Source organism: Apteryx mantelli, chromosome 6 (assembly GCF_036417845.1).
Source record: "Apteryx mantelli isolate bAptMan1 chromosome 6, bAptMan1.hap1, whole genome shotgun sequence".
In the NCBI taxonomy this organism is placed as follows: Eukaryota; Metazoa; Chordata; class Aves; order Apterygiformes; family Apterygidae; genus Apteryx; species Apteryx mantelli.
Genome location: NC_089983.1, coordinates 42,250,956 through 42,276,251, shown reverse-complemented (window position 1 = coordinate 42,276,251; position 25,296 = coordinate 42,250,956). Strand labels below are relative to the sequence as shown.

General features: G+C 37.0%; 1 protein-coding gene across 1 annotated transcript in view; it reads left to right on the top strand.

Annotated features, from left to right (window-relative positions):
- Positions 1–703: 703 nt before the first annotated feature.
- ACTR3 (actin related protein 3) overlaps positions 704–25,296 on the top strand; it is a 35,017-nt gene continuing 10,424 nt past the window's right edge. The window contains exons 1-4 of the mRNA XM_067299349.1: positions 704–912; positions 18,912–18,967; positions 23,138–23,262; positions 23,849–23,959. Coding sequence (XP_067155450.1) covers positions 869–912; positions 18,912–18,967; positions 23,138–23,262; positions 23,849–23,959 — 336 coding nt within the window. The 5' untranslated portion in view covers positions 704–868. The remainder of the gene's footprint in view (positions 913–18,911; positions 18,968–23,137; positions 23,263–23,848; positions 23,960–25,296) is intronic.

Below are 25,296 nucleotides of genomic sequence, written 5' to 3'. Positions count from 1 at the left end.
TGTTTTGATGGGCTGCCAAATTTATCTTAGCTGTGATTTTACCACAAGGCTCATATCCTTGTATTGCTGAAGCTGTAGCAGCAAGTAAAGGACTGAGAAGACCTGAAGGTGACCAAAACAGTTTGGGGTTGGTACCATGAGGTGTTTGGCGCTTTTCTGGTAGAACATTTTATTTACTGGAGCATGCAGCGGGTGAAACATGCTGGAGAAAGCCAGCTAAATTGCTCTGCTTTTCATCTAGAAACATCAAAAAAAACCCAGAACGAGAAGTATCTACTCCCGCATTGGTTGTGTGGTCGTGCTGTTCCTGGAGAGGGCTTTTGGGGTGGCCCAGGGGTGTGGGGTGCCCGCGGGCCTCCTCATCCTGGCCTCCTCGTTGCAGCATGCTTCCTTGCGCTTGCTCCTGGGTTGTGTCCCAGATTTTCCGCGTTAAAATGTTATTTCTGCCGGGGAAATAATATTTTATTATAAAGATAAATATAGATAAAATGAAGATATCATAAAGACCTTAATCGCTGCCCTTTTTCCCCTGCGCAGGCAGGCAGCTAAAGGCGGAGAAAAAAAGCCGCCCGCCCGCCCGCTCCGCGCCCCCTCGCAGGGACGAGGCCGCGAGATCGGGCGTCACTGGCGAATGCTGAGGTTGGCGCGCCCTCCCTCCTCGCCGCGCGCAGGGAGGGACGGGTCAGCCATCTTGGGCTCGCCGGGCCGTGCGTGCGTGCGTGCGTGCGAGCGGAGGGAGCGGGGGAGGGAGCAGCCCGGCTTGCGGAAGTGCCCTCACTCCCGCGGAGCAGAGCAGAGCGGAGCCGAGCCGCCGCAGCGAGCCCAGGGGCTGCCCGCCGTTCCCCAGCACCGCCGCTACGCGAGCAGCATGGCAGGGCGGCTTCCAGCCTGCGTGGTGGACTGCGGCACGGGGTGAGCGCGGCGGCCGTTGACAGCTCGGTACCGGCGCGCGGGGAGGGGGGAGGGGCTGGGCGTGTTCCCCGCAGATGGCGGCGGCGGCCGGGCAGCCGGAGCGGGGAGGGGGGGCCCTGCGGCCGCGAGGCGCGGGCCCGCGCTGCGCGCCCGGTGCCCGCGGAGGGCCGCGGCGGACCTCGGCGCGGGAGCCGGGCCGGGTAGCCGGCGAGCGGCGTGACCTCCTGCCGGCTCCGGGGTGCCGGCGGGGCAGAGCGCGGCGCCCTTCGGGCAGGCACCGCTCAATGCCGTGCTGCTCGGGGCGACCGTTAACGTGCGGGTAGTGTCATTTATTCGGTGTTACTTCTCTCCCTCTCTGTAGAGGAAGAAAAAAGAGAAAAAAACCCTCCCCCTCTAGTGAGCAAGCGCAGAGGAACTTCCTTAGTTTTGTCAAAGCCTCTTCCTGCTTTCAGGCTTTTATACCTTATAAGGCAGTTTTCGGTGTCAAACCTGAACCAAATCCTTTTTACAAACCGTTTTTTTGTGTTTAGCGGCTACCAGGTGATGAGGAGAATGAAGTCCCGGTGATATATAGCATAAAATGTGTTTCGGTAGAAGGCCGTTGGGATTTGGAATCCTTTTTTTTGTTGCTGCATGGCTTTCATAGCCCTTTGGGGACTTGGGTAGCAAACCCTTAGGTGTCTGCAGGAAGCCAACCTGGAAGGGCTACGTTGTACCGCTTACAGAAACGCACCGAGGAAGTGAAAACCTCTCCATGACCTACTGTCTGCAGTACGGTTTTAAGGATGGAATATTTTATCTTGAATATTCTGTATCGGGTTTTTGTTGGAAAGGACAGGACTGATATATTTCGAAGTTCTCTGTCTTGAGCTAGCACAGTTAATGTCCTAACTCTTGAACTTCTCTTTTTGTTTCACTTCTCATTGGTCTTGCTAAAAATAATCGAAGAAGTTTCTCAGTGAATGCAGAATAGATACGGTTATTTATAATATTCGTAGATGACTTTGGAGAGAGCCCGTTCTTTTGGAATCCAGGCGTTTGTTAGTTGAAAGGCCGTGCTTGTCTTCCCTCCAAAAGAGTCCACTTGGTCTAGGACATTAATAAGTTGGTCTTTTTTCAAATGAGCAGGTATATTTGCATCTATAATGGCTGTATGCTTAATAGTTCTGTGAAAATTTCATACCTGTAGTTACAGCAAGAACTAAAACTTTGTATTTGGTGGAACGAAGGGGAAGTTAGCGCAGTAGGAGTGTGCGTGTGTAACTGAGTGAAACAGAAGCATACCTGAGTATAACATGATGTGTATATGTGCTGTTTACATTCCTTAAAAAAAAAAAAAAATTACTTGAAATTTGAAATGCACTCTGCTGCATGCACAAGAAGCTTTCTCCCATCCTAGAAGTTTGTGCATTGTAGGTAGTCCCAGTAAAGCTGGTGATTATGTCTTTATAGATTTGCAAAGTATAGATTCTGACCACGGCTGTAGCTCGCTCAGCGCTTTCAGTGATGCCAGGCAGAAACAACATAGTGGAATATAGCTGGATATGAAACCACTTTGTCTTTTTAATGTGAGAGGTCTACCAAGGGACCTTTGTGTTAAAATAAATGTTCCTGAAGAAGATTAGTATATGAGTGTTCCATTAATCAATTTTGGTGCCCAAGGGCATATGCTGTAGTGTTCTTCCATGCGATGCTGACCAAATCTTCTTCCTTCTGTTTTCTTCAGTCTTCACAGATCTCTCTAAGATACTGTTTTATTGTGAGTCTGTGTTTCTTTTGGAAAGAATCCCAACTCTTCTGTTCTCTAGGCTTTCCTTTCTGATGCACTTGGTAGTCTGAGGGTTCTTCTTTCCTTAAGTTTTGGTTCACAAAATTGGGGACAGAATTTTTAGTGTTGGAAACAATATAGAGAATTGGGATTGTTGGAATTCATTGAAATCATCCCCCCCGGTAAACAAAGTCTTAATGTGATGAATTTACAAAGGAAAAAATCTAATACTCAAGGACACCTAGGGAACAGCTAAGCAGCAGTGTGGTGGAAGGTGATAGTGTAATTGCGTTCGTAGCTGGGTGGTGTGGTGTTTCTTTTTTTTTTGAGAGCAGCCTCTCCCCCCTTCACCCCTTAAATCTGATTTTGTGTGTATGAGCAAGAACACTACATATAGTTTATATAACTCCTGTGCTCTGGGCAGATCTGTTGAGGCCTCAGCTAGAGTACTGTTCTGTGTACCAAAATTTAAGAAAGCAGACAAATTGGAGGTAGCCTCTGAAGACAGGAGAAGAAAGCTAGAGGTTTAGAAAATCAGTAAGGAAAGGTTGTTTAGAATAGGCAAAACTAGAAAAGTGCACAAGTTTTCCGATAAGTATAATTTTTTAGAGGGAGAATTTTCAATATGTTGTCCATGGAGGATTAATTATCTTAATCAGCAAAAGGGAGGATGTAGGAGAGATAAGAAGGGTGTCTTCCTACGCCTCTTGCGCATGTATCCACAGGTTGAGTTGATCCAGTTTGTTGATCTGACTTTTTTTTTTAATGTGTTTTTTTTGCCAGCTGAAATTGAGGGGAAAGAGATGAATGAGAAAAGTGGCAGATGGCCTAGTTACGCTTTTAAGCGTCAGTCTGCCCTTAACCAGATTAGACAAATTTTAAGAACTTTCAAAGTATAAGGGTAACAAAGCACTCGAAAAGGCTAGGGCAGTGTAATACTTCCTAGTTGAGGTTTTAACAACAGGTTAGTAAAATGTTTTAGGGATTGTCCAGTTCAATGTAATACAGCTGGAGTTGGAAAATGGGCAACGTCAGTGACATGGCAATCAGATTATGGGCACAGCAAAGATTCCTCCAGTGTGACATTTGTTATTCTGAAATCTGCATTCTTGAAAAATTCTTGTTTGTTCTTTGCTTAACCAAAGCGGGTATCTAGAATGTAAGGTATTGGGTACTCCAAAAAGAACTTAAATATTTAATTGTAATTAAAAAAAAAATAGGACTATTTGTTTTTGACGTAACTTCCTCTTAATTACATAATAAAGCTATAGACATAGAAATGAAAAATCTGAAGAGTTTAGTTAGTGGAATACACTTGTTAGAAGTGGGATTATTTCTTTCTATAATTGATAATGTTGTTCAATTAATTTTGTGTCCTGCTGCTTCTTTGGGGAATTTATTTAACAGCATCAATGTTAATATTTAATTTGATTTCACTCTGCTGTTGTGCTCTCCTACCCTTTCTTTCCCTTCTCCCCACAAAATTGAGACACTGTCTGCCCTCAAAATAGAAGTCTGCAATAGTAACTTTGTGCTATTTTTTATGGTGCTCACTGATTTAGTATATACACTGTGAGAGATACTTACTTCAAACCATCGAGTATTTAAGGATTGCATATACTTTAAAACCAAAATACAGAAAAAGAAAAGTAACATGGAATTATTTCCATTAAGTGTATGTATAGCACACTAAATAAAAAAAAGCCTCTTACTCATTTGTTAGCCTTAATAGGCTGCAGTCCTTTACGCTGTGCCTTTTAGGTACTTGAATAGTTCTTTTTGTCTATTCTATAGATGAACGTAGGATGGCCCTCTTCCTACACCTCAAAATTTAGCTTGATTAGCTTGACAGCTACGTTGTAGCTGAGTCTTTCTGGAATGGTTGTGAATGCATTTTTTTTCTTAGGATAAACTTGGTACAACACTGAATTAGCTTATTTGGGATGGCAGATAATCAATGTGTTCAAATTAATGGCTCTTCAGTTGAGCTGAAGCGAGTGACTGTGTATTCCTAAGCTACTGCAGTTACAAATTAAGAACTTAATTTTAACAATGAAAATGTTTCAAAGCAATGTATTTGTATTTTCTGTACCTGAGTGTTGCAATTTCTATAGGCTTGTGTGCTGTTTTTCTGTGGATATCAGCTGGATCCTTTACCTATTGATACTAGAGTGTTGTCAGTGACTTTTCTAATGTACACCAGATTTTGTCAGTAGGGTCAAATATTTTGATCAACCTTCTGTTGAATAAAATGGTTGTGTCAAAAAGTTTTTGGTCTCTCTTGTTGCTTTTTCTAGTATCTCCTCTTACATGCCAAGTTAAGTTCCTTTTTCACTTCCATTTTTGTAACCTGGGTAAGTTTATTGTTTTTCTTGTTTTTTTGTTGTTTGTTTTTTCCCCTCCCTGACTAATAGGGAAGAATTCAAGGTTTTGGAATTGACTTGAGAAAACTTTTCTGTTCATGATGGGAGCATAAAGGCCCACAGGAACCTAATGGCAGCCCAAGGCTTTGAAGATGTCCAGATTCCCTCTGAGCTGAGAGCCTGGGAGGTTAAGGCTGCTCAGGATTTCCAAGCTTTCTTGACATGAAGTTGCAAAGTATTCTTCAGAACTAATCATATCACTGAGACTTTCCTGACGGTTCAGTTTCTGTAACCAGGTTTGCTATAAATGAAGTAAAGATAAGTTTCAAAATATTAAACCTCAGGGATGCTGAAGTTCTGTCCAGCTCTGCACTCTGAGTGCTGAAGTTCTGTGTGCAGCAGAGCAAAGGTTGCATTTGGGAGCTCCTCAACTCATCTTACTTTCTGCTTGATCTTTATGCAACATCTGAATACTTTCATGCTTTTAAGTAGAGCAAAGTATTTATAGGTTGAGTATCTTTTGGTGTGAAAAGTTATTACAGGATTATATTGTTCTGTTTCTCTTTTGGGTTTTGACCTGGTAGTGTAAATGGGTATAAAATCCATGAAAGGCTAATAATCTTCATTAGACAGCAAAGATGCACGAGATGAGAAATCCAGTGTTATAAAAACAAGGTAAGGGGAAGTAACAGCCTATATTTTGTGCGCTCTGCAACTTCTGTAGTTCTAATCTTACCTCTTTAACGTATATTTTTTTAATTTATCTTACACTGCATCTGAAATGATTAAATGTTTTTTTTTTTTCCTAATTTCCCAAACATGGAATTATTCCCACCAGATTTCAAACCATTTCAGCACTGTGGTGTTTAGCAGTTAATATGTCAATCAGACTTTTTGTTATGACTTCTATTAATGGATTCTAGTCTTCATGAAAACATTCTCTTTTGGGCTGAGTCTTCTATATTTGTGTCATCCCAGAAGTAATTTTTCATTATGGAAAACATGAACAAAAATCTCCTAGGTCATTCCTTAATGGAATATGGAAAAAATACTCTTCCAGGATTTTAAAAATATCTTTTGCTTGCCAATAACTGAAATGATTGGGGAGGGATGAGGAAATAATTCATCCTTAAAATGAAAAAAGGGGTTTTGCTAGATTTGGAGTTTGGTTAAAAAGAAAAAATAATAAATTCTTTAATAATTGAAAATAAATTCTGAGGACCCATGATGACCTATAGGTGTCTCTTAAATGATTCTAATACATCATAGCCGGATTGTAACACTATAAATGCACAGAGCCTACAACACGATGCTATCGGAATCAGTTAACATCTTATTCTCATGCATGTCAGAAGCCATCCAGGATCTATGCCACCTTCCTGTCCTTCTGTTTCTGCTTTTCTTTTCCCCTGCTTCCCACTTATGGTTGTTTTTTTTTCTTTCTTTTCTTTTCTATCTTTTTTTTTTTTTTAAGGCCCTTCTGAGTAGGGGGCAAAAACACTTGCATCCATGGGTTGAGTCTTTAAAGTTAATGATGAATGAACCACCTTTTATGTACAGCAGAGCTCCTACTCAGGCACGCATGGGAAGCTTGAACAATAACTGAGAATAGAATACGGCCCTGGGAGTGATTAAATGTTTGAGGGGAGGATATGGTTGTGTGTGGGGGTGATATAATGCATGTTTGCATCTTGTTTCTTGGTTGCTTATTATTAGTACCTGGCATGAATGTTCTACCCAGAAAGTATGCTGAATGCATGAACGTGATGCACATTTGGTCACCTGAATTAGTTGGAAATATAGCTTCTAGGAATTCAGAAGTATTGTATTAGTTCCTGAGGATCCATCCAGTATATTATTTTATAGGCGCATATAAGAAACTTCATGATTGGTCATTTAATTCATGCACTTTACCCATGAGATGGGTATTCGGGAGTGTCAAGTGGATATATATTTATAAAAATGATTCTGTAACTTACATATTTCTCCCCTTCCATCAGAATTGTAAAGATCTTGGAATTCTTAACCGAAAATCGTGTTCTTTAGAATCTACCATGAGGATTTGATATGACCATTTGCCAAGTCTATATGTTAAAACAAAGTCAGGGAGTCTGAGAATTGGAAGTAGGCAAAAAAAAAAAAAAAAATTGTTGGTGAGCTTGTTACGCAAGATGGAAGAGTGAAGGTAATACCATAATAATTTATGAGTTCAAGCTGAATTTTGACAGGAAGCGCCAGCATTAGAAATGTTTGAACATTCAGTTTCCTCATTTTAGACTTTCTTTAGGAAATCCTAAGAGGCTTTGTTTTGACAGTTTCAAACAACTTCTTTTAATTCATTTTTTAAAAAACATTCTTTATTTGAAGACTTTAAGGAGAAAATGTTTAATTCAAAGGTAAAAAAAACTAAAAATGCATTTTGGTTTCTCCCCAGTTAAATTCTTGAGTTCTGTTCTCAGTGGAAAAAATAACTTTTGAGTTTGCTTAAACATTTTCATTTTTTTGTATGTTTTGATCACTGAACCAATACAAATATTTTGTTGTGCAGATCTAACAAAATTATCTATAGGTAGATGCTTAAAAATACTACTTTGAGTGCAAACTTGTAAGTGTCCACGTCAGGATTGTTTTACCGATCAGATGAAACGTGTCCTTTCAGAGTGTTAGTACTTTATATATTGCCTTCATTTTTGTTGTTTTTGAAAATTAAAAAATCAGTTGTCAAGAGGATTATATCCAAAATTGAAAAAAACCATCATTCCAGCCACCGACTTTCTGTTTGGTAGAACATCGTTCAATTTTTCCTTTTTGGTCTAAGCAGGAGTTTGCATTTTTAAGACTAGACACTGAAAAACTCTAGTTTAATGTAGTTATCCTTTTTTTCTGGGTCTTCCTTTTTCTCTTTATTATTCCCTTGAGGTCACTGTGGGTGTTTGCAGCTGTGCACAGGGTGTGTTTTGGCATGATCAGTCTGTAGAGAGCAAGATGCAGACAGGATGATGTCTGTTGAAATTCTATTTTGATTATACTCTGCTATCAATGAATGAATCCAAATTTTAATTCTCTAGTTTATGCAGTATTTCTTATTTATCCATTTTTCAGGGGATATTAGCATTTCATTTGTCATGACTTGCCTCAGATTTATTGTGCTGTTTATCATCTGCAAGAACTTTCACAATCTGACTCCTTGTATATTTACTGTCAGACTTCAGAACCTGTGTGATTTTGTTAAATGAGACCTGCTTTTTTTATTGAACAAAATTCAGTGATATGTTTCTGTCCACAGTCTAATAGGACATTTTTTTTCTACATGACAACTGATTCTAATTTGAAGCTCTTTTTTATTAGAAGTGTGGCGTAACATGGTAAATATGTAAACTGATATTTTAATGCAAGCCCATTCTTGATAGAAAACATTTGGTTACCTATTGAAATGCTAAACTGTCAATTGGTGTACTGGTTGGGCTGGAGGTGTGCCAAAAGAGTTTTCTGTTGTGCTTGCTGTTGATTCCTTGTCTCCTGATTCATCGTCTGTGTATTTGGTTTCATCTTGCCCTCTGCTTAGGTTGTAATGGGGTGGTTGGGGCGAGGGGGTCTGTTGCTGTAGCATAGTAGCCACTGATTGATGGCTGGAGCTCTCAGGTGTGAAAAGAGTATAAATAGCAAGCACAAATGATCATCTTTTTTTTTGTGTGTATATATATCATTTTTTATGTGGAGTATCTCTTTACACTTTTAGACACTATTGCATTTGTTTGGAAAAACCTCAAGTTCAATCAGGCTAACCTTAACCTACAATTAAATAAGCTATGCCTCTTTCTGCGTCATGTGACTCAAAGCTTTTACCCAATTCATATCCATAGGCCCACTGTTGTGAGGAGCTGGTAATAAGGATTTTCAAGTGTGAGATTTTGTGTACTTGGATACTTGGTTGTATTTTTTGGTTCAGCTAAACCCTCCTTGTTTCAGCTATAGAAAATTATGTACTGCTAATCTATTCTCTTAGGATTTTTTTTCTTTCTGATAAATGTCTGAACAGTGTTCAGTTTATTTTGGGCAAATCCATGCAGAAAGTTGCCCAATTAATCTCTCCCTTATAACAACTTACAATATAAAGAATTAGTTAGGATGATTCAAACTTGTGGAGCATTGTTTCCTTATTATTTGGAAATATCACATGGAGTAGTTAGACTGCAAAAATGCTCAGAAAACTTGCATAAAAATAAAATGTGAATTTATTGTAAAAACTGGAAGTATAGCTTAGTATTGTGTGGGTGTGGTGTAACACAGGGGCACTGTTAAGACACTTGTTAAAATGAATTAGTATAAAGGTCTCAAAGGAAGTAGTAAGTAAAAAGAGAGCATTCTGCTTTTGCCAACACAAACTGCTTTCATTACACAAAGATACTGTCCAAAGCCATTTGCTTCTCTTACTTTGAGAAAGATGTATTCAAAGCAAAGGTATCTTTATTTTTTGTGTTCAAGTACAATTCATCATTAAATACCTGAAGTGGATTTCACAAATATGAGTAAAATTGACTGATTACAGGTTAAGGTGTTGGTATCATCATAATGCATGAACTTGGATATTGTTAGTGTACCGTACTATTACATTTAAATATGGGGCATTTCCAGATGTATTTTTCATAATGACTCATTTGTAAACTAAGTTCTTTTGATAATACATAGCATATTATATTCCTCTTCACTTTTAGGAGAGGAGAACTTATTTTCCAGGGTTAAGTTATCAGTGCAATTACTACTTTTAATCTTTGATGTAAGTGAACATAAATCAGAGCAAATTTGAAGGTAGATGCTCTTCTATTCCATCTATGTGCTATAAAAATTGGTAGCTTCCTGTGTTCTCCCAACTGGTGTAAAAACTGTCACCCAGGAAATTTTATTTCAGTTCATTTTACTTTATTCTGAATATTCTGTAGTATATGCCACTACTGCCTATATATTCTCGTTAGTCCCATACCTGGAGAGTTTTACTCTGGTTATTTGCAGCCATGTTGTATCTGATTTAATTACTCATTTTAGCTAAATTTTACTAGCAAGCATTACTATCATGTCTATGCTTTGAGTTGTAGATATAATAAAAAAAACAGAACTGGATAAATAATCTTTGATCAAATACAGATACTTTTAAAGGTAAGTTAACCTTTTTTTTAAAAGCTTTTTTTTTTTTTTTACTTTTTTAGGAAAGCAATGTTTTTAGAAGCATTTCTCTTTTTGAGCTGATTTTGAGCTCAGATATCAAATTGCATACCACTTCATTCTGCTTAGGTTTTTCTTTACTGTGATGATTGCAGCATATGATGAAGTATTTGTTGTCAAGGTGAAAATTTTTGTTCAAGTGAATTGTTATTTTTTCAGGTGAAATGTTTTAAGAAAATAGTTTCAGATATACGGTAATGTAGTAGATTCCAAGGCCAAGGTTGCAGACTGCAAGATTTATAAACTCTCTAGTGTCTATGGGTCCCATGTGTCTTTGAAACATCCCCTTTTATCATCCCCTGATGTGTCTAGTCTACGCCTAAGCAAGATTTTTTGTCTTAAGAGAAGTTCTAGTCTTGTGTGCTTTTTCCATTTATAGAGCTATGTCATTGTTTTTTACTACTGGCTGTGTAAAACACTTGTTGATCAAAAATGTTTTAAAAATTGATATAAGCAGTTGCTATTAAAAAAAAAAAAGCAAGGTAGTGATGTGTAAAAGATAAATATGTTTACTGAAGGTATAAAATAATATGAAAGATATGACCCACTTCAGTCTTTTGCTATCTCATGTTTTTTCAAGGACATTTGAGAAGCGATATAAACTAATATATTATGCAAGTCCCACTTTCCTCATATAATCAGTTCCTTTACTTCAGGGACTTCTGATGATCTGCTGCTACTTAACCAGTTTTTGCCTGGTGTTAGAGCCCAGAACCTTTCTTAAAGGGGCAGGATGTCTTTACTCCTTTTCACCATCATTTTCCCGTTACTTCTCTTCATGGGGAATTGGAAAGTAAATGTTCCCTGGGCTTTCCAGTCTCATCTGGTTTTCAAGGATGATAGAAGAAAAGCAGCAAATAAAAATGTGAAGGTTTATGCAGGCTTTTTGGTTACATGAGAATATATGTATGAAGACTAAGGGCTAATACAGATTTAACAAGTTTTCACTTCTTTTTAAAGCAGTTATGCTGTCAAAAGACATGAGACAGTAAAACTACCATGCCTATCTTACAAATTCTATCTACGTAGAATTTGTCTTGTTAATACAGGAAAGGATATTAACTCCTCTTTGCTGAAGCTGTTACCCAAATTATTTTTTTGAGGTTGTCTGATTTCTCTTCTGCTTAAGCAGAGTGTGTTTTTTTTAATTTTATTTTGTTTGTTTCTGACAAAATATACAAGCATGAGATCTGTTTTATTCATCTAACAGTTACTCAAGTGATAGTAGCTTATTTGACTGAATGAACAGAATATCCTCAAGTAGGTGGGGGTTGAAGAGTAGAATCCCTTTCCATTCTGTCAAAATACTTGGAGTTCTTACAATTTGATTTATTTCATATTCTTTTGAATATGTTAGCATATATGTTTTTCCCCCTTAGAATCGTCTTCCTTTCTGAAATTTTCTATAGTGCCTTGTTCAATATGCTTATTTAATTACAGTTCTTCTAGAACTAGGTTAACTTAGCCAGAACTGGATTTTGCTGTTGTATGTGCACCTGCATCAAAGAACTTACACACGTCAACTAAATTATAGCATCTGCACTATCTTGTATGCTTCCTATCCAGTTACATGCAGAGAACCTTACTAACATAGTGCCTTAGTAGACTGATCATGATATTCTGTATAGTGTATGAACTTTAATTCGGATCTTATTAAAAAGATTGTAAATTTCTCTGTAAAATTAGTTAAGCAGCAAAGCTTGTTTATGATGGAGAAGATCTACATAATCAAGGTTTATTTTTACCATCAGATTCATGTGCAGATGATATAATGGTCCTCACTGGTGTTTAAGTACAGAGAATTTAATTCTGTGGTGTTCTTGGAAGAGTGAGGTTGTTAGATTGGCTTTAAATACAGAAATAGTTTGTAGACCATGCTAATGAAGACGATTCACGTGTAAAGGCAACAAACTTTATAATGTTATTCACTGTTCTGTTTTGCATAATTGAGGCTTTTTTCTGTTTCTCTTTGCTCTTTGTTGAACCAAAGAAATGGCCCCGTGCAGCCTTTTTCTCAATTATATTCTCTGGGTTAGACCTGTAAGGGGACTTGTGCTGTGACACTGAGGCACCTTACCTGTGGAATGGAACGCAGGTCAGTACATTAGCCTGCTCGGCATCGGATTCAGAGAGGCTAGCGTGGTAAGTAGGAGTTGACTAGGCAGCACAGCAGAAATGCCGAGATGCATTTAAAGTTTCCTGGTGTTGGTGGGCATATGGCTTTAAACCACAGGGAAATATTTCAATCAAATAATGATTCACAGGCCTCAAACTGCTGGGCTTAGGTATTGCATTCAGAAAATAGCAGGGATTGTTTCTTTTAAATAGCCAATATGCTGTTGTGTGCAGTTGTTAACATGTGGTGATAATTTTGACTCCCATTGGCACTGCATTTCTTGGAAAAAATCAAAACCTCTTCCAGGAAGCAGTAGGTAGCATGCATCTCTAAGGTATGTGTATGTTTAGGTCATGGAATAAAATAATTGATCAGCCTTTGGAGTAGGGATCAAAACTCTGTTCTTTCCTCTTCTAGATGAGCATTCTGATTACTGGACAATCATCTTGCATCCTGTCTTTGGCAGTATGAGTCTTCATCTTTTTCACACAGTTTCAGGAAAGAAGCGCAGACATACTTGCCTCAGAAGAGTTAGTAAGCAAATGGCATGAGACACTTGTGGGAAATGGGAGATGTGGGTTTGAACCCATTTGGATGGAAGAGGATGTGGAATACAGATCTCTTACCTCCTGAGCAAGTGCTTCGTATATTTGTCTGTTGCAAAAAGGCAGGATCAGCTTATTTTTGAGAATAACTATAGGTGAAGCTTGTGTAAAGCCTAAACCCCTCAGTGAATGTTAGACATGCTTGGAGCATGACTACTTGCATGGGTTTTGTGTAGGACTTTGCAGTGGTGTGTTTAGGTTGAGAATCCTTGACATGAATGTGGTGAACAAGCACTAAGCTGTCCAACCCTGCCTCTTGGACACACAGAAGCAGAACTTTAGGGCTCATACTCACAAGCTAAAATGTGTACTGTAAGGTTTACCATACATCAGGAAGTCCATTGTATGTGCAAGCTAATGAATCTGTCTTGTGTTTTGAGATTGACTGAGAACATGCACAGTAAGATTACTGTGGCTCAGCTGGTGGACATTAGTTCATCAAATTGTTGTCTCTTGATGATGGCTCTGAACAACAACAAAAACCCTGGAGAAACATCCTTCCAGGTATATTTATTCTTTTTCTAACTTCATGCATCTTGAAGTTAATCAAGAAAGAGGCTGTTTAAATTTCAGCCTAGTCCTGGCTTTCTTTCCGGAGAGTTTCAGGTTGTTCATACCTCCTTTTTCCAACCACCAGAAAAGTCCCTTCTTCTTTTGGAGCTGCTTTGCATCTTTACTGTGTGGTCAGCCTTGGAGTTGCATCTTATTCCTCTCTGTGTGCATTTAAAAATGACTGTTTTGAATGAAATTGCTCTTAGTTCAGATCAGGTGTAGCTGAGGAGACTTGCTCTGCAGAAGTTAATGAAGATTAGATGATGTTTGTCCTACAGTGCGCTTTTCTGCTTGTGCATGGCTAACTTGTGTCTTTGCATGGGATGGTCAGCAGAATGGATGGGATACAGTTTGGTGTCAGGCCACCCCATTTCTATTGTACTTTTTGAAGCAGCTCAACAAACAGAGTATCCAAGAAACGGTTTTCCCCCTATTCCTTACCTTTTTGTTAAAATAGCAATTTTGCTTGAATTAGGGTGCATAATTTGGGAGAATGTATACAGAATGACATTTATTGTGGACAGGAAAGAAATGGAGAAAAGGAACAGTGGTCCTGGCTTGTGGTTTGCAGACTGAGTTCTTTAATGACATTCTCATTAAAAGTTCTTGCTATAAATGCTGTTTCCTTTTGGCTTTAAAATTGTCTGTCTGACTGGTAAGTAACCTTCAAGGGAATTTATTATTGCTCTCATGTCATCACTTTAGAAACATTTATTCTAGCTGAGAGAGCATATATAAGGAATCACATTAGTGCAGTTGAAAGCATTAAGAGCCTTTTGGACATCCTTCCAGAAATCTCTTCTCATGCATATTAGTACAGAACTACTTTTTAATTTCACGGTGTGGATTTGAGATGGATGTGACTTTGTAGAGATACTACTTCATTGATAGTTAAAATTGGTTTAGTAGAGTTAACTTAGTAGCAACCTTGCTTAGCACCTTGCTTTGGGGTATGAATGTCTTAGCCAAAATCATATTCATGTTTGTCACCTCGCTATATCTGCACAAGCCGGTGGATGGACCAGTGTTGAGAGCTGATTTGCCTTTTGCAGAAGTTGCAGGGAAATCCCAGGGGAATATCAGCACTTAGTTTACATACGTACATACGTACATACATGCGTATGTCTGTCTCTCTCAGATCTATCAAGATGTTGTGGACTGGTTTGGATACATTGTAATTTACCTTGCAAAGTAAATTCAAAGGTCGTGATTATCCAACAGAAAACACTTTTTCCCCTAGGGCTTTTTTCCCCTTTTTTACTTAAATAAGCTATTGGGGCTACAGAAACACCTTAGAGTAGCTGGACATGGAGAAATAACCAGAATGGAAAACCAGAATCAGAATGCCCAAAATTGAACGCTGTTTTTCGTCTTTGGGACTTTGTAAATCAGTTCTGTATTACAGATCTTAATAGAAATCTTATGCTTAGCTGAATTTTATGCCCATCTGTATACAGCCTTGCTCTGCTAAGTGCCCTGAATTCTGTGTGGGTGAAGTTAAGTTTGTCTCATTAAGCAATGTGTGCCTGCCTTTCTCTGTTCAGGTCACTCCTGTGACTTTTCAGTGTAGCAAGCAAAAGATGTCATTTGCTGGCAAAATGTGATTCTGTATTGGTACAGCTGATATGATATATGATACCTTTAATATCAGAATTCTTCCCTGTGGTGACAGAAGAGACTTAATTGCTACTCTGAATAAGACTGGGTGTGTCTAATTCCCCCTATGAATCATACATTAGTCAGACACATTTTGCTATGTATGAACTGCTTTGTGGAAGTCTTTTATACTTGTAAAATCCAGCTTGCCCAAGGTATCACTTTTTTACCCAGTGATTTAAATATTGTTAACGTTATGTGGCAGTGGTTGGATAGCTTGATCAATCTGAAGAAAGCCTTGCCTTTGCAAAAGCTATTGGTTTTAAAATAAATTTCTTTTAGGCCTTTGGAGGACTGAAGATTTGTATCAGCTTTTTATTAATGTATTAGACTGTTTCTTACCTTTTTCATTTTTTTTAAACTTCATTTTAACTCCAGAGTTTCTGTATATATGTTTAGTTATGAAAATCAAGCTTACTGTTTCTTATATATATTACCATAGTGCCTAGCAGCCCTAGATACTGTTCTGAATCCTGTAGTGCGTGTCACTGTATAAATACCACAAAAAGATTGTCTACGCCGCAGGAACTTAAGAGTTGTAGGGAGAGGTCTGAGAAGGAGGTAACACCAGGTTATTTCCTTGACTGACGGGTAAATGGTTTTGTCATTCCTAATGTGGGAGAAAGAATGTGGCAAGGAAGTTTTGGTGTAGTAGAAATGCGAATCCTTGCTTTGGAGACTAGTTTAGACAGTTGCTGCTACAATCCTTTAATATTCAGAGACCAAAATCCATGTGTATTTTTCTTTCTTTACCTTCTAAAAATGAGACTTCTACTCCTTCTGTGAGTCAGAAGAGTTTTGTGTGTGATTTTTCTTTTTCTTTTTTTTTTTTTTTTTTGCTGAGTAAGCCACAGTATTTTTAGATATGCTGATTTTATGTCTGAATACAGCCTTTTTATTTAAAACGCATCTTTCATTTGACTGTGTTTTTTTTTCTTTCAGTCTGCTGGATATGTGTGTGTATGCTGGACTCTTTCCCACACCACAAGCAACTAAGCAGCATGTTACCTGCAACAGTTTAGCTTTTGTTTCTTTGAAATACTGAGTTTAATAATCAAATGATTTTTACTTTTTTGCTTGTTAGGGCACTTCTGACTTATTTGGTAATATTTTCAGAATGCATTACAGCATGCATAGTCCTCACTCTATTCAAATAGATCTTTTTTTAAATTTTCTGATTTTTAGAATTGAGGTGCAGTGCTATCTGAAGCTACCTGAGATTTACAGGAACAGGTTGTAAGGTGTAAGTTGTTACATTAAGCAGAAGTCCATTTTTTGCAACCTAAGGAGAGTGAGACTTATTACTTACCTTGAAACTTGTTGCTTACCTTATGTGTAACTTCATTTTACGCAGGCAAAGTGGAGAACAGGTGTTAGCCCTGCAGACAATTGTATTTTTAAACTGAAATCAGAAGCCTGACTCAGAGAATCAAGACTGTGTTTGGTGGTAGGGAGGGGAGAGGGAAGTAAATAAAAGTGCATTATTGTTGCCAGACACAGGATGTAGTGGAATGGATTATAAGGAATACAGATGCTTAATTTTCAAGAATGACTAATTAAACTTTTACGTATGGTAGACTCCAACATGTTGGATCCTCTCCTTTGTCTGTACGAGCGAGATCTGGATTCATCTTGTTAGTCCAGGGACTGGTTTTTGGAGCCTCTCCAGTGGGTGTGTCATGTAAAAGATGTAAATAGGCGCTGTAGTAAAAATCATGTGGATTAACTATAAATATTAGAACTAGACTGAACTTGGCAAACCTAACAAAAGGGTTGAGAGATTCATGATTGTAGGTTTACGTAGCTGGCCTTCCGGTTCCAAAGTCCCGCTGTAGATCTAGCTCTAAAACTCATACGTGCTGCAGTTCCTGCTTTGTATGGGAAGGTCGACAGAGCGAGTCTATAGTTACTGTTTTTCCAGTTACTTTTGTTGTGGAATTATAAACCTCTAAAAACAATACAGTTATGCTAAACAGCTTTATTCTGCAGCAACAGGTTATAGAAGTATCTAGTTGTCAAATTCATATTTGAGATTTATTTTAGGAACTAGATATTTAAGAAAAAAATTGTAAAATTGTCTTTCTCATGACCTGAGTTTGCAATGTCAGAGTTGCGTGTCCTGATTTTAGGCACATGTAGTACATGGTGCTGGTCTCCTTGCCAGGTGTTTTCTTGTGTTGAATTTTAGTCCTTTTCCAGTGTATATCATATTTTGCCTGTGAATTTTTCTTTTTCTTTTTCATCAATATAAAAAAAGTTAGTTTTTTTGCATGGTTCCTCTCAACTGTTACAGTGCACTATAGGCAAGATGGGTTTTACAGCCTCTTGCAAAGCATATGTGGCGTTAGATGAGGTCCTGTGCTAATTGCTTTGTAATTTAGAGAGAAAGTTATCATCCTTTTCACTGAAGATAGCATTTCTCCTGGCCCAGCGCTATTGTACGCAATTAATGCCAACACCCGAAGTTGTGTAGACATTAGTGAGCAAGTGAGCGAGTTGTGAACTGCTGCATCATTAGCATCCAGCAAAACCTGCTGCAGCAGCCCGCCTGTTCTACCTAGAACAAACCAGCCTGTTACTGCATGTGTTGCCAGGCATGTTGCTGTACTACTGATACAGACTTATGGCTTTTGCTAAAGTTAGTACTACATTGTTTTGTTTAAAGCTTTCCAGGTTTATATTTGAGTGTTAAAAATTATAGAAGTGCAATGCAGTGTTTTATGCTTTTGCTGATGGTGTTAATGAAGTCACTACAACTATCTGACTACTTAAAGAAAATGAGAACGCTGTCACGTTCATGTTTGTTTAAAAACCTGTACATGGACTGTAACTCTAAAATGTAGTATGCATTTTGGTTTATATGTTTTAAAATTTGTCTTTGCTATTGTTAACTCTTAACCGTACCATGACTTTTACTATTCCATCCTCTGTGGAAGAAGAGAGACTATTCCAATTAACTCTTTTACTGAAAACATATTTTGTATGTTTGAGCTGCGACATTTCTAGCGGCTTGATAGTTTCAGTACTGTGATTTCTGTAGTCATTTTTCATGAGTACATTGGTAATTTCTTCATTTTTCTTACTTCATCCCAATAAAAGTGATATATGTATCCATAGTAAATTCTGGAAATTTGATTGGTGGAGGCGTGTAGTTCTTTTCCTCTTATTCTCTTTAGCCTTATTAAACATATTTTCTAAACTATTTTCCATTTCTTAAATAGAATTTCTGTTGCTGCAGTCTCATTAGCAGCCATCAGTAAGTGACAGCACATCTTAGGAAGTATATTTCTGAAATCATCATTATCAGTCCTTCCTCAAGTCCAGCTGACAGCCCATAGGCAAGGGAATTTATTTTCCTATAATTAGCAGTTATAGAAACACTTCTACCACTGACTCTTACTATGTGGAAATGTTTCTATAGAACAGCTAACTACTGAGCAGGGAAGAACATCTGCTCTAACTCTAAATTTTACTCCTAAACACTGAATAATTGAATTATATGCTTCATGTGTTCTGTAGGAAAATTTTGCTTGAGTAGAAATTAGCAATGATACCTGCTTTGTAGTGGGAAGCATTGCTGTTACTTCTTAAAAAAGAGAAAAATAATAAAAAGAAGAAATTCATTTTTTTAATTTGGGAAGAGGGATACATTCATTAAAAAAAAAAGTAAGATATTTGTTATTTGTGGTATTAAATACTAACTTTTTTTGTTTTAATAGGTATACAAAGCTTGGTTATGCTGGTAATACTGAACCACAGTTCATCATTCCTTCATGTAAGTATTTGTTATTTGTATGTGAGCACTGAAGTTACACTGAGTGTTTCTGTAATTTGCTATGTAAAAGAAGCAGTTAAAAATGAGTGACTTCAAAAGTCTTCTGAGTTGTGACAGAGTGGTGGCATAGCTCTGTTCTGTTTTGCTATAAGTGCTGACTTTAGAAATGTAGGTTCACTAAAATAATAATAAGGAATTTTTGAAGTTTATTTCTTGAAGTTGAGACCATGTTAATATACAGTAGCATGGATATATTTACTTTTTAAAAAGCTTCTTACCCTGTGAAGTGATATACCAGATAAAACTTCAGTTGACTGTAAGTATAAAAACAAAAAAGGACGTTTTAATATCTTTAGGGCTTAAAATCTTACACTTACCAGATATTTTCAATGTTACAGCTGTTACTTAATCTACTAAGTTTTGCAAATAGAACTTTTCAATTTATTTTTCCCCCATTTAAAATCGCGTATATATTCATTTGCTGTTTTCTGAAATGTTCCTGCCACTTAAAGCAATACAGCTGTAGACTAGGGAGTAGAATTCAACCAACTTCCTTTAGAAATACCTCACCTTTTGACCTTTTACACAGCTTAGCATTTTATCAATGTTCATCTGGGCCGAAGTAATTAAGTATTATATCCTGGTAAAAAGGAATAATTAATACACCCAATTTTCCTTGTAAATACAACATGAAAAGAGAGCTATAAATAGTAGTAATTAAGCATAGTAGCTGCAAAGTAAAACTAGATAGGTCAGGCTCTGTTATTTTCTAGAAAACGTATTTCAAAAGCAATTTGCATGGAAAGCTAGGGCTAGTTCAGTTAATACATTCTCTTGTTTTTATACAACTGAATGAATCCTCTCACTCTCTTCTGTATTGACTTTTAATATATAGTTCTTTATTTGGTTTTCCAAGTGAAGTTACTTTGGTTTGCCTCTTTATTTTGCTTGTTTTATATACATGCTTTGCAGTCTTGGGCTTCACATAAAAACTCTAGCTTTGCTGTGTTAGATTAAAAAAAAAAAAAGTTACTGAATAGCTGAAAAAAAACTTACATTGCTTTTTATACTCATAGCCAAGTTTAATTCTAAAATAGGTAAATGGCTTATTCAGTTTCAGATAACTGATTTTTATACTTTCTTTCCACGTATTCAGGTTTGGTTTACTTTAGTTTTAAAACACTTTTTCTCCTTTTTATAATAAGAAAGTGATAATGACACTTTGAACAAATTTGGGAAATGACCTGTCAGATCATTAAGCAGAGAAATTTTTACAACAGGTGTGCTATTAAAGCTGTTTTTTTAGCTATTTGATATAATGTGGTGTATTTAAAAAACAAAACCCAAAAAACAACCACACACAACACTCTAGTCTAAATGCTACTGCAGCTGAAATGGTCCGTGCCTGTAACGCTCTTACTTAATGAAAGGAGGCATTTTTATCATCTGTACTGTAATCCAGCTCAGACAGTTACATTAACTGCATGAATTTACATTAATCCTCTGCCTCAAATGAAATAAAATAGCACTAGTGTAATCCACACTAGAGAAATTAAGAACAGAGTACAGCAGTAGTTAGTTTCAAAGTAAAAGATGACAGAAAAAGGAGTTCTCATTAACAGTTCTGTGTCTTTAATTTTTCTTTATATTATCTACACTTCAAATTAATATTGTGGTTTCTCCTTTTATTTTCACAATGACTGTTGAATTTTTGTCAGTCTGATTCTCTAAAAGAAGTGTTTGCTGTTAAACAGGTTCAAGCAGCATTCCTTCTCTGTTGTTCACTTGTTTCTTATCTTATTCCCTCCTGCTCTTAACAAACTTTTATCTCCCACTCCTCTTACATTTTGTTCTTGTTTTAATTCTGAATACTCTTTTGCAGAAATCACAAATGCTTGCTTGGAGAATGGAGTAAATGAGAATATATAGGCCAATTTTCTCCAGAGACAGTCTCGCTTCCCCTGTCATGTTCACTGCTTTCTTTCCTGGCTGCTTTTTAGATCTCTTGGATCATTCATCTTATGTGATTTTCATTCACTTATTTTAAACCCTTTTCTGGCTTATATTAAAACAGGAATCAATTTATTTCCAAAACATAGGCGTTTTCCTGATTTTTCATCTATTTCAGATTATCTGCGATAGTTTAAATATTAGATGGCCTTTTCCTTACATATAAAAAAAATGGCCCGAGTAGTGGTTAAGAACAAAAATTTGTTTGATACAAGTGTGTCCTCTTTCTTCTAAAGCCTTTTATACTTGTGTCTAGCAAACCAAAGCCAAACATTCTGTGATATTGCTGGATTGCTTCCCATCTTCAGACACCATCGTAACCTAGTTCTTGTTTTAGCAACATTTATTTTCCTGTCTGTATTTTCAGAATATGGTTCTTGATCCAGGTTGTTTCCTTTTCTTCATTTCTGACTTTCAAAAACAGCACCAAAGAGGCTCGCTTCAAATTCAGCAATATATTTAGAGCCATCATCTTATTTTAAGCTGGTAACAGCACATAATCACTTTGACTTGAAAGCCTCTAGAGTAGTGTGGCAAGTGATAGTATCTTACTTGAAACTTCTTGAAGATAACACACATCCGGGCAGCCAAATTTCCTAAAGATGTATAAGCTCCATAATGATGACTGGAAAAATACTTGGCAAGATTGACTTCTACTTGGTTTCTACTTCTCCCCCTGCTTTCAGCTTCCAGCCCTTTTGCTTCCTCTCTCATAATATGTAAGCTGCTACAGAAGTTACAGTATGATTCAGTTTTCCTCCTAAAGAGCTCAGAATAACTTCTTCTGTTTTATTCTGTTCAATCTTTCACAATATTTAACTATTTATACATTTTTCTGGCTGTGCAGCTCATCTCTTGTTGCTCCTTGTGGGGAGAGAAGAAGGAAGGATGGTGATTCTAAATGAACTAATAGTGCTTTAACCTAGTATGCTATAAATTACGAAATCAGGTAGCTGTGCGCTCCCCTGCCCAGCTAACCTGAGGCTGCAAAAGCCATTTTAATAGCGTTAATCTTAGTTCTAAATGAATACAACTTCTCACTTAAGGTGAGAATGAGCAAAAGAATTCTGCCTTTGAGGAATCTTTTAGATCATGACCTTTGAATAATTAAGCCTGTGAATTTTATTATTTGTGTAATGGATGGTGCTTTAAAGGTAATTAGTAAGGTTTGAAAAAATACAGGAGATATTACCAGCACTATAGCTCTGATAACCTGGGATCCAGGCAGATGCAAAAGATGAGGGAAGGGAACATCTGTGTTTCTGTGATACCTAACTACTGATTTGTGTTTCCAGGATCCTATGTTTAGCCTTAGCCAGTATTTTTCTGATAAACTTTTTTCTTTATTTATGATGGATAATTATCCTGGAAGGAATAAATTACCAAGATACAAGCTCTTGAGCTTTGCCAGTTATTTCTTAAAGTGAAGGAGAGATTTATAATTTTGTTCTTTGTTCCTCCAATCTGTTCTCAACAATAAGATACAAATAGAGTTAAAAGGAAGAAATTAAACATGTATAGACTTTGTGGAAAATCTGTATTAAAGCATCCAAAGATGCATCAGGTAGCCATATAAATTTCTATTCTTTAAAAAAAGTCCTTTTATTTCCTTCCTGAAATAGTAATGCATGTCTCATATCCTCTCCTACTTCTTCCTTCTTGTCTGTGTTTTTTTTTTTCCTTATTCAGTAGCTTTTCGGTCCCCTCTCTCTATGCCATATCTCATTATAAAGTGTCCAGAAACCAAACTAGCGCAAGTGAAATGAAACATCAGTTTCTGTGGTGGCAACATGTTTTCTTTCTAGCTCTTTTTACAACTTCTACCACTCTTTTCAGGCATTTGCTGAATGTACAGAAAACTAGCCCAGTTGCCAAATAAAGTGCGATCTATAGGGATATGCTACCCTAGTGATTCTTTTTGTATTTTTATCTACCTGGTTGCATATTGAGCATCTAACAAATAAACCTGTAGTTAGGTCCGTATAGTGTTACTTTGTAAATCCTAATTATGTTTACTTATGATTGGAATTCAAATTATTTGTGTTTATTAGCTTTGCTGTGTTTATGCCTGAAACAAAGGATGAATACAATTACTTTGTTTTCCTATTTTAATTGGAGGATATATAATCTACAATATTGTTTATCTGTTCTCTATTAAAGGTATTGCTATCAAAGAATCAGCAAAAGTGGTCGATCAAGCACAAAGGAGGGTTTTGAAAGGTGTTGATGATTTAGACTTCTTTATTGGGGATGAAGCAATAGAAAAACCAACTTACGCAACCAAGGTATTAAGAGAAATATTTAAAATAATTTTCTAATACTCTTTAGAAAGCATCAGCTATGCAGTAAATAGCTTCTGATGGATACTTTTTGGATAACTTTAATCTTCTTTATTGTTAACTGTATCTTATTGGAAAACAGGATTTGTTATTATATAAGTTTGTTAACCTTCAGGAGCCTGTGAGATTTTGCAAAAAAGTATGTGAATATACATTTCTTTTGAAGTGAACTCAGAGTCAGAAGTTGGAAGAGCAGGGAGGTAATCAGGTTGGTTCTTGTTCCTAGGCATCCCCTATCAGCTGTGTCAGAGCTGGGGGAACCTTTCATTTGCTTAGTACCTACACGTGGGGGGTGTTTTTGTTTGGTTGTTTTTTTTGTACTGGGTAAAATGCAATGTTGCTGTCCCTGCTATTCAAGGTCCACAAGAGAATCCGAATTTCAAACAGGTATCGGATTGGGGTAGGAAAAAAAATAACACAAGGATTTTAGATGTAGATCAGGTACTTCTACTACAGTTTAAAAAAACAAACAAACAGATTTTTCTTTTTAAGTTTATATTTCAGTTTATCTTTTGATATTTTCCTGCAACAGTGGCCCATCCGCCATGGCATAGTTGAAGACTGGGACTTGATGGAGCGCTTTATGGAACAAGTAATCTTTAAATATCTAAGGGCGGAACCCGAGGATCATTATTTTCTTTTGGTAGGTAAAAGTATGCCTTACTTATGAAATTGCTTAAGACTAGTAAGAGTAGTGTTGATTATGTAATAATTCTTAAGTATGAGCATGCTTATTTTGAAAACTGAACTAAATATAAATTACCTGAAACTTTCCTGGCCTGGCTTATCCCCTCCAGATTGTTCCTTTAACTATCTAACGATGTTAAAAGCCCAAGTGTCTGAACTGCAAACTTTTCCCTTTTTTATTATTTCCCCCCACAAATGCCTCTGTACACCTCCCTTTTTTAGTTAACCACTGAATTTAATACTGCTGTTACACATCATTATTAAAATTTCAAGTAGGTATTTCTGCATGAACAGGCACCTGTGCTTTTTTGACTTTATGTAATTGCAGGTACTTTTCTTTTAGCAATGATGCCACCTGGATGGTGTGTCTAGAGAATGAATTTTATTTCTCATTTTTCATGCAATTCAAAGGGTCTGAGTGTCATTTTTGGGCAGTTTAGATTGAATCGAGGCCAGTGCTATTCTGAAGCCTCTGCTGTTCTCAGTATTTTATCTAAGATGTTGAAATAGGTGTTGTGTTTTAATGTGAAGTTTATAAAGGAAGTCTGGATTTGGAGGTCTTAGCTATTCTTATTAAAGCACACAAATAAAATCCCAAAATAGGTTGGAAGGGATCTCTGGAGGTCGTCTAACATAACCCACTGCTCAAAGCAGGTTTAATTAGATCAGGTTGCTTGGCGCCTTGTTTAGCTGAGTTTTGAGTATCTCCAAGGATAGAGATTCCATAATGTGTCTGGTCCCTTTTCCAATATTTGACCACCTTCATGGTAACTTTTTTCCCTGATACCTGATTAGGACTTCCCACATTGCAATGTGTGTCCATGGCTTCTTGTCCTCTCACCTGAACGAAGAGTCTGGCTCCGTCTCCTCTGTTCCCTTCCATTACATAGTTGATGCAATGAAAGATTGATTTTTTTTTTCAAATATTCTGTAATGCTATTCAAAGTGCTATTTCAGGGGAGAGTTAATAGTATGCTTGGTATTTTTATGAAAACGACAGCATACTATTAATACACATTATATGCTGTTGCTAGCTCCTCTCAGTTAAGTAAATTTTTACAGCTGGTCGTAAGCTCTTGTTTTGTAGTAATTGCCTTCTGGAAGAAAAACTTTTTTTCTTTTTTTTTTTTTTTAAATGAATGACTGAGAATTGTTTTTAAGTAATTAACATTCTTCAAATGTGGTGAACTGCAACTTTTGACTTTTTATATTGATAGTGCTTGATTCTTTCACTGAAAGCAAAAGTTGTCACAAAGGAGACTATCAGGATATATTATTAAACAGTAATAGCTA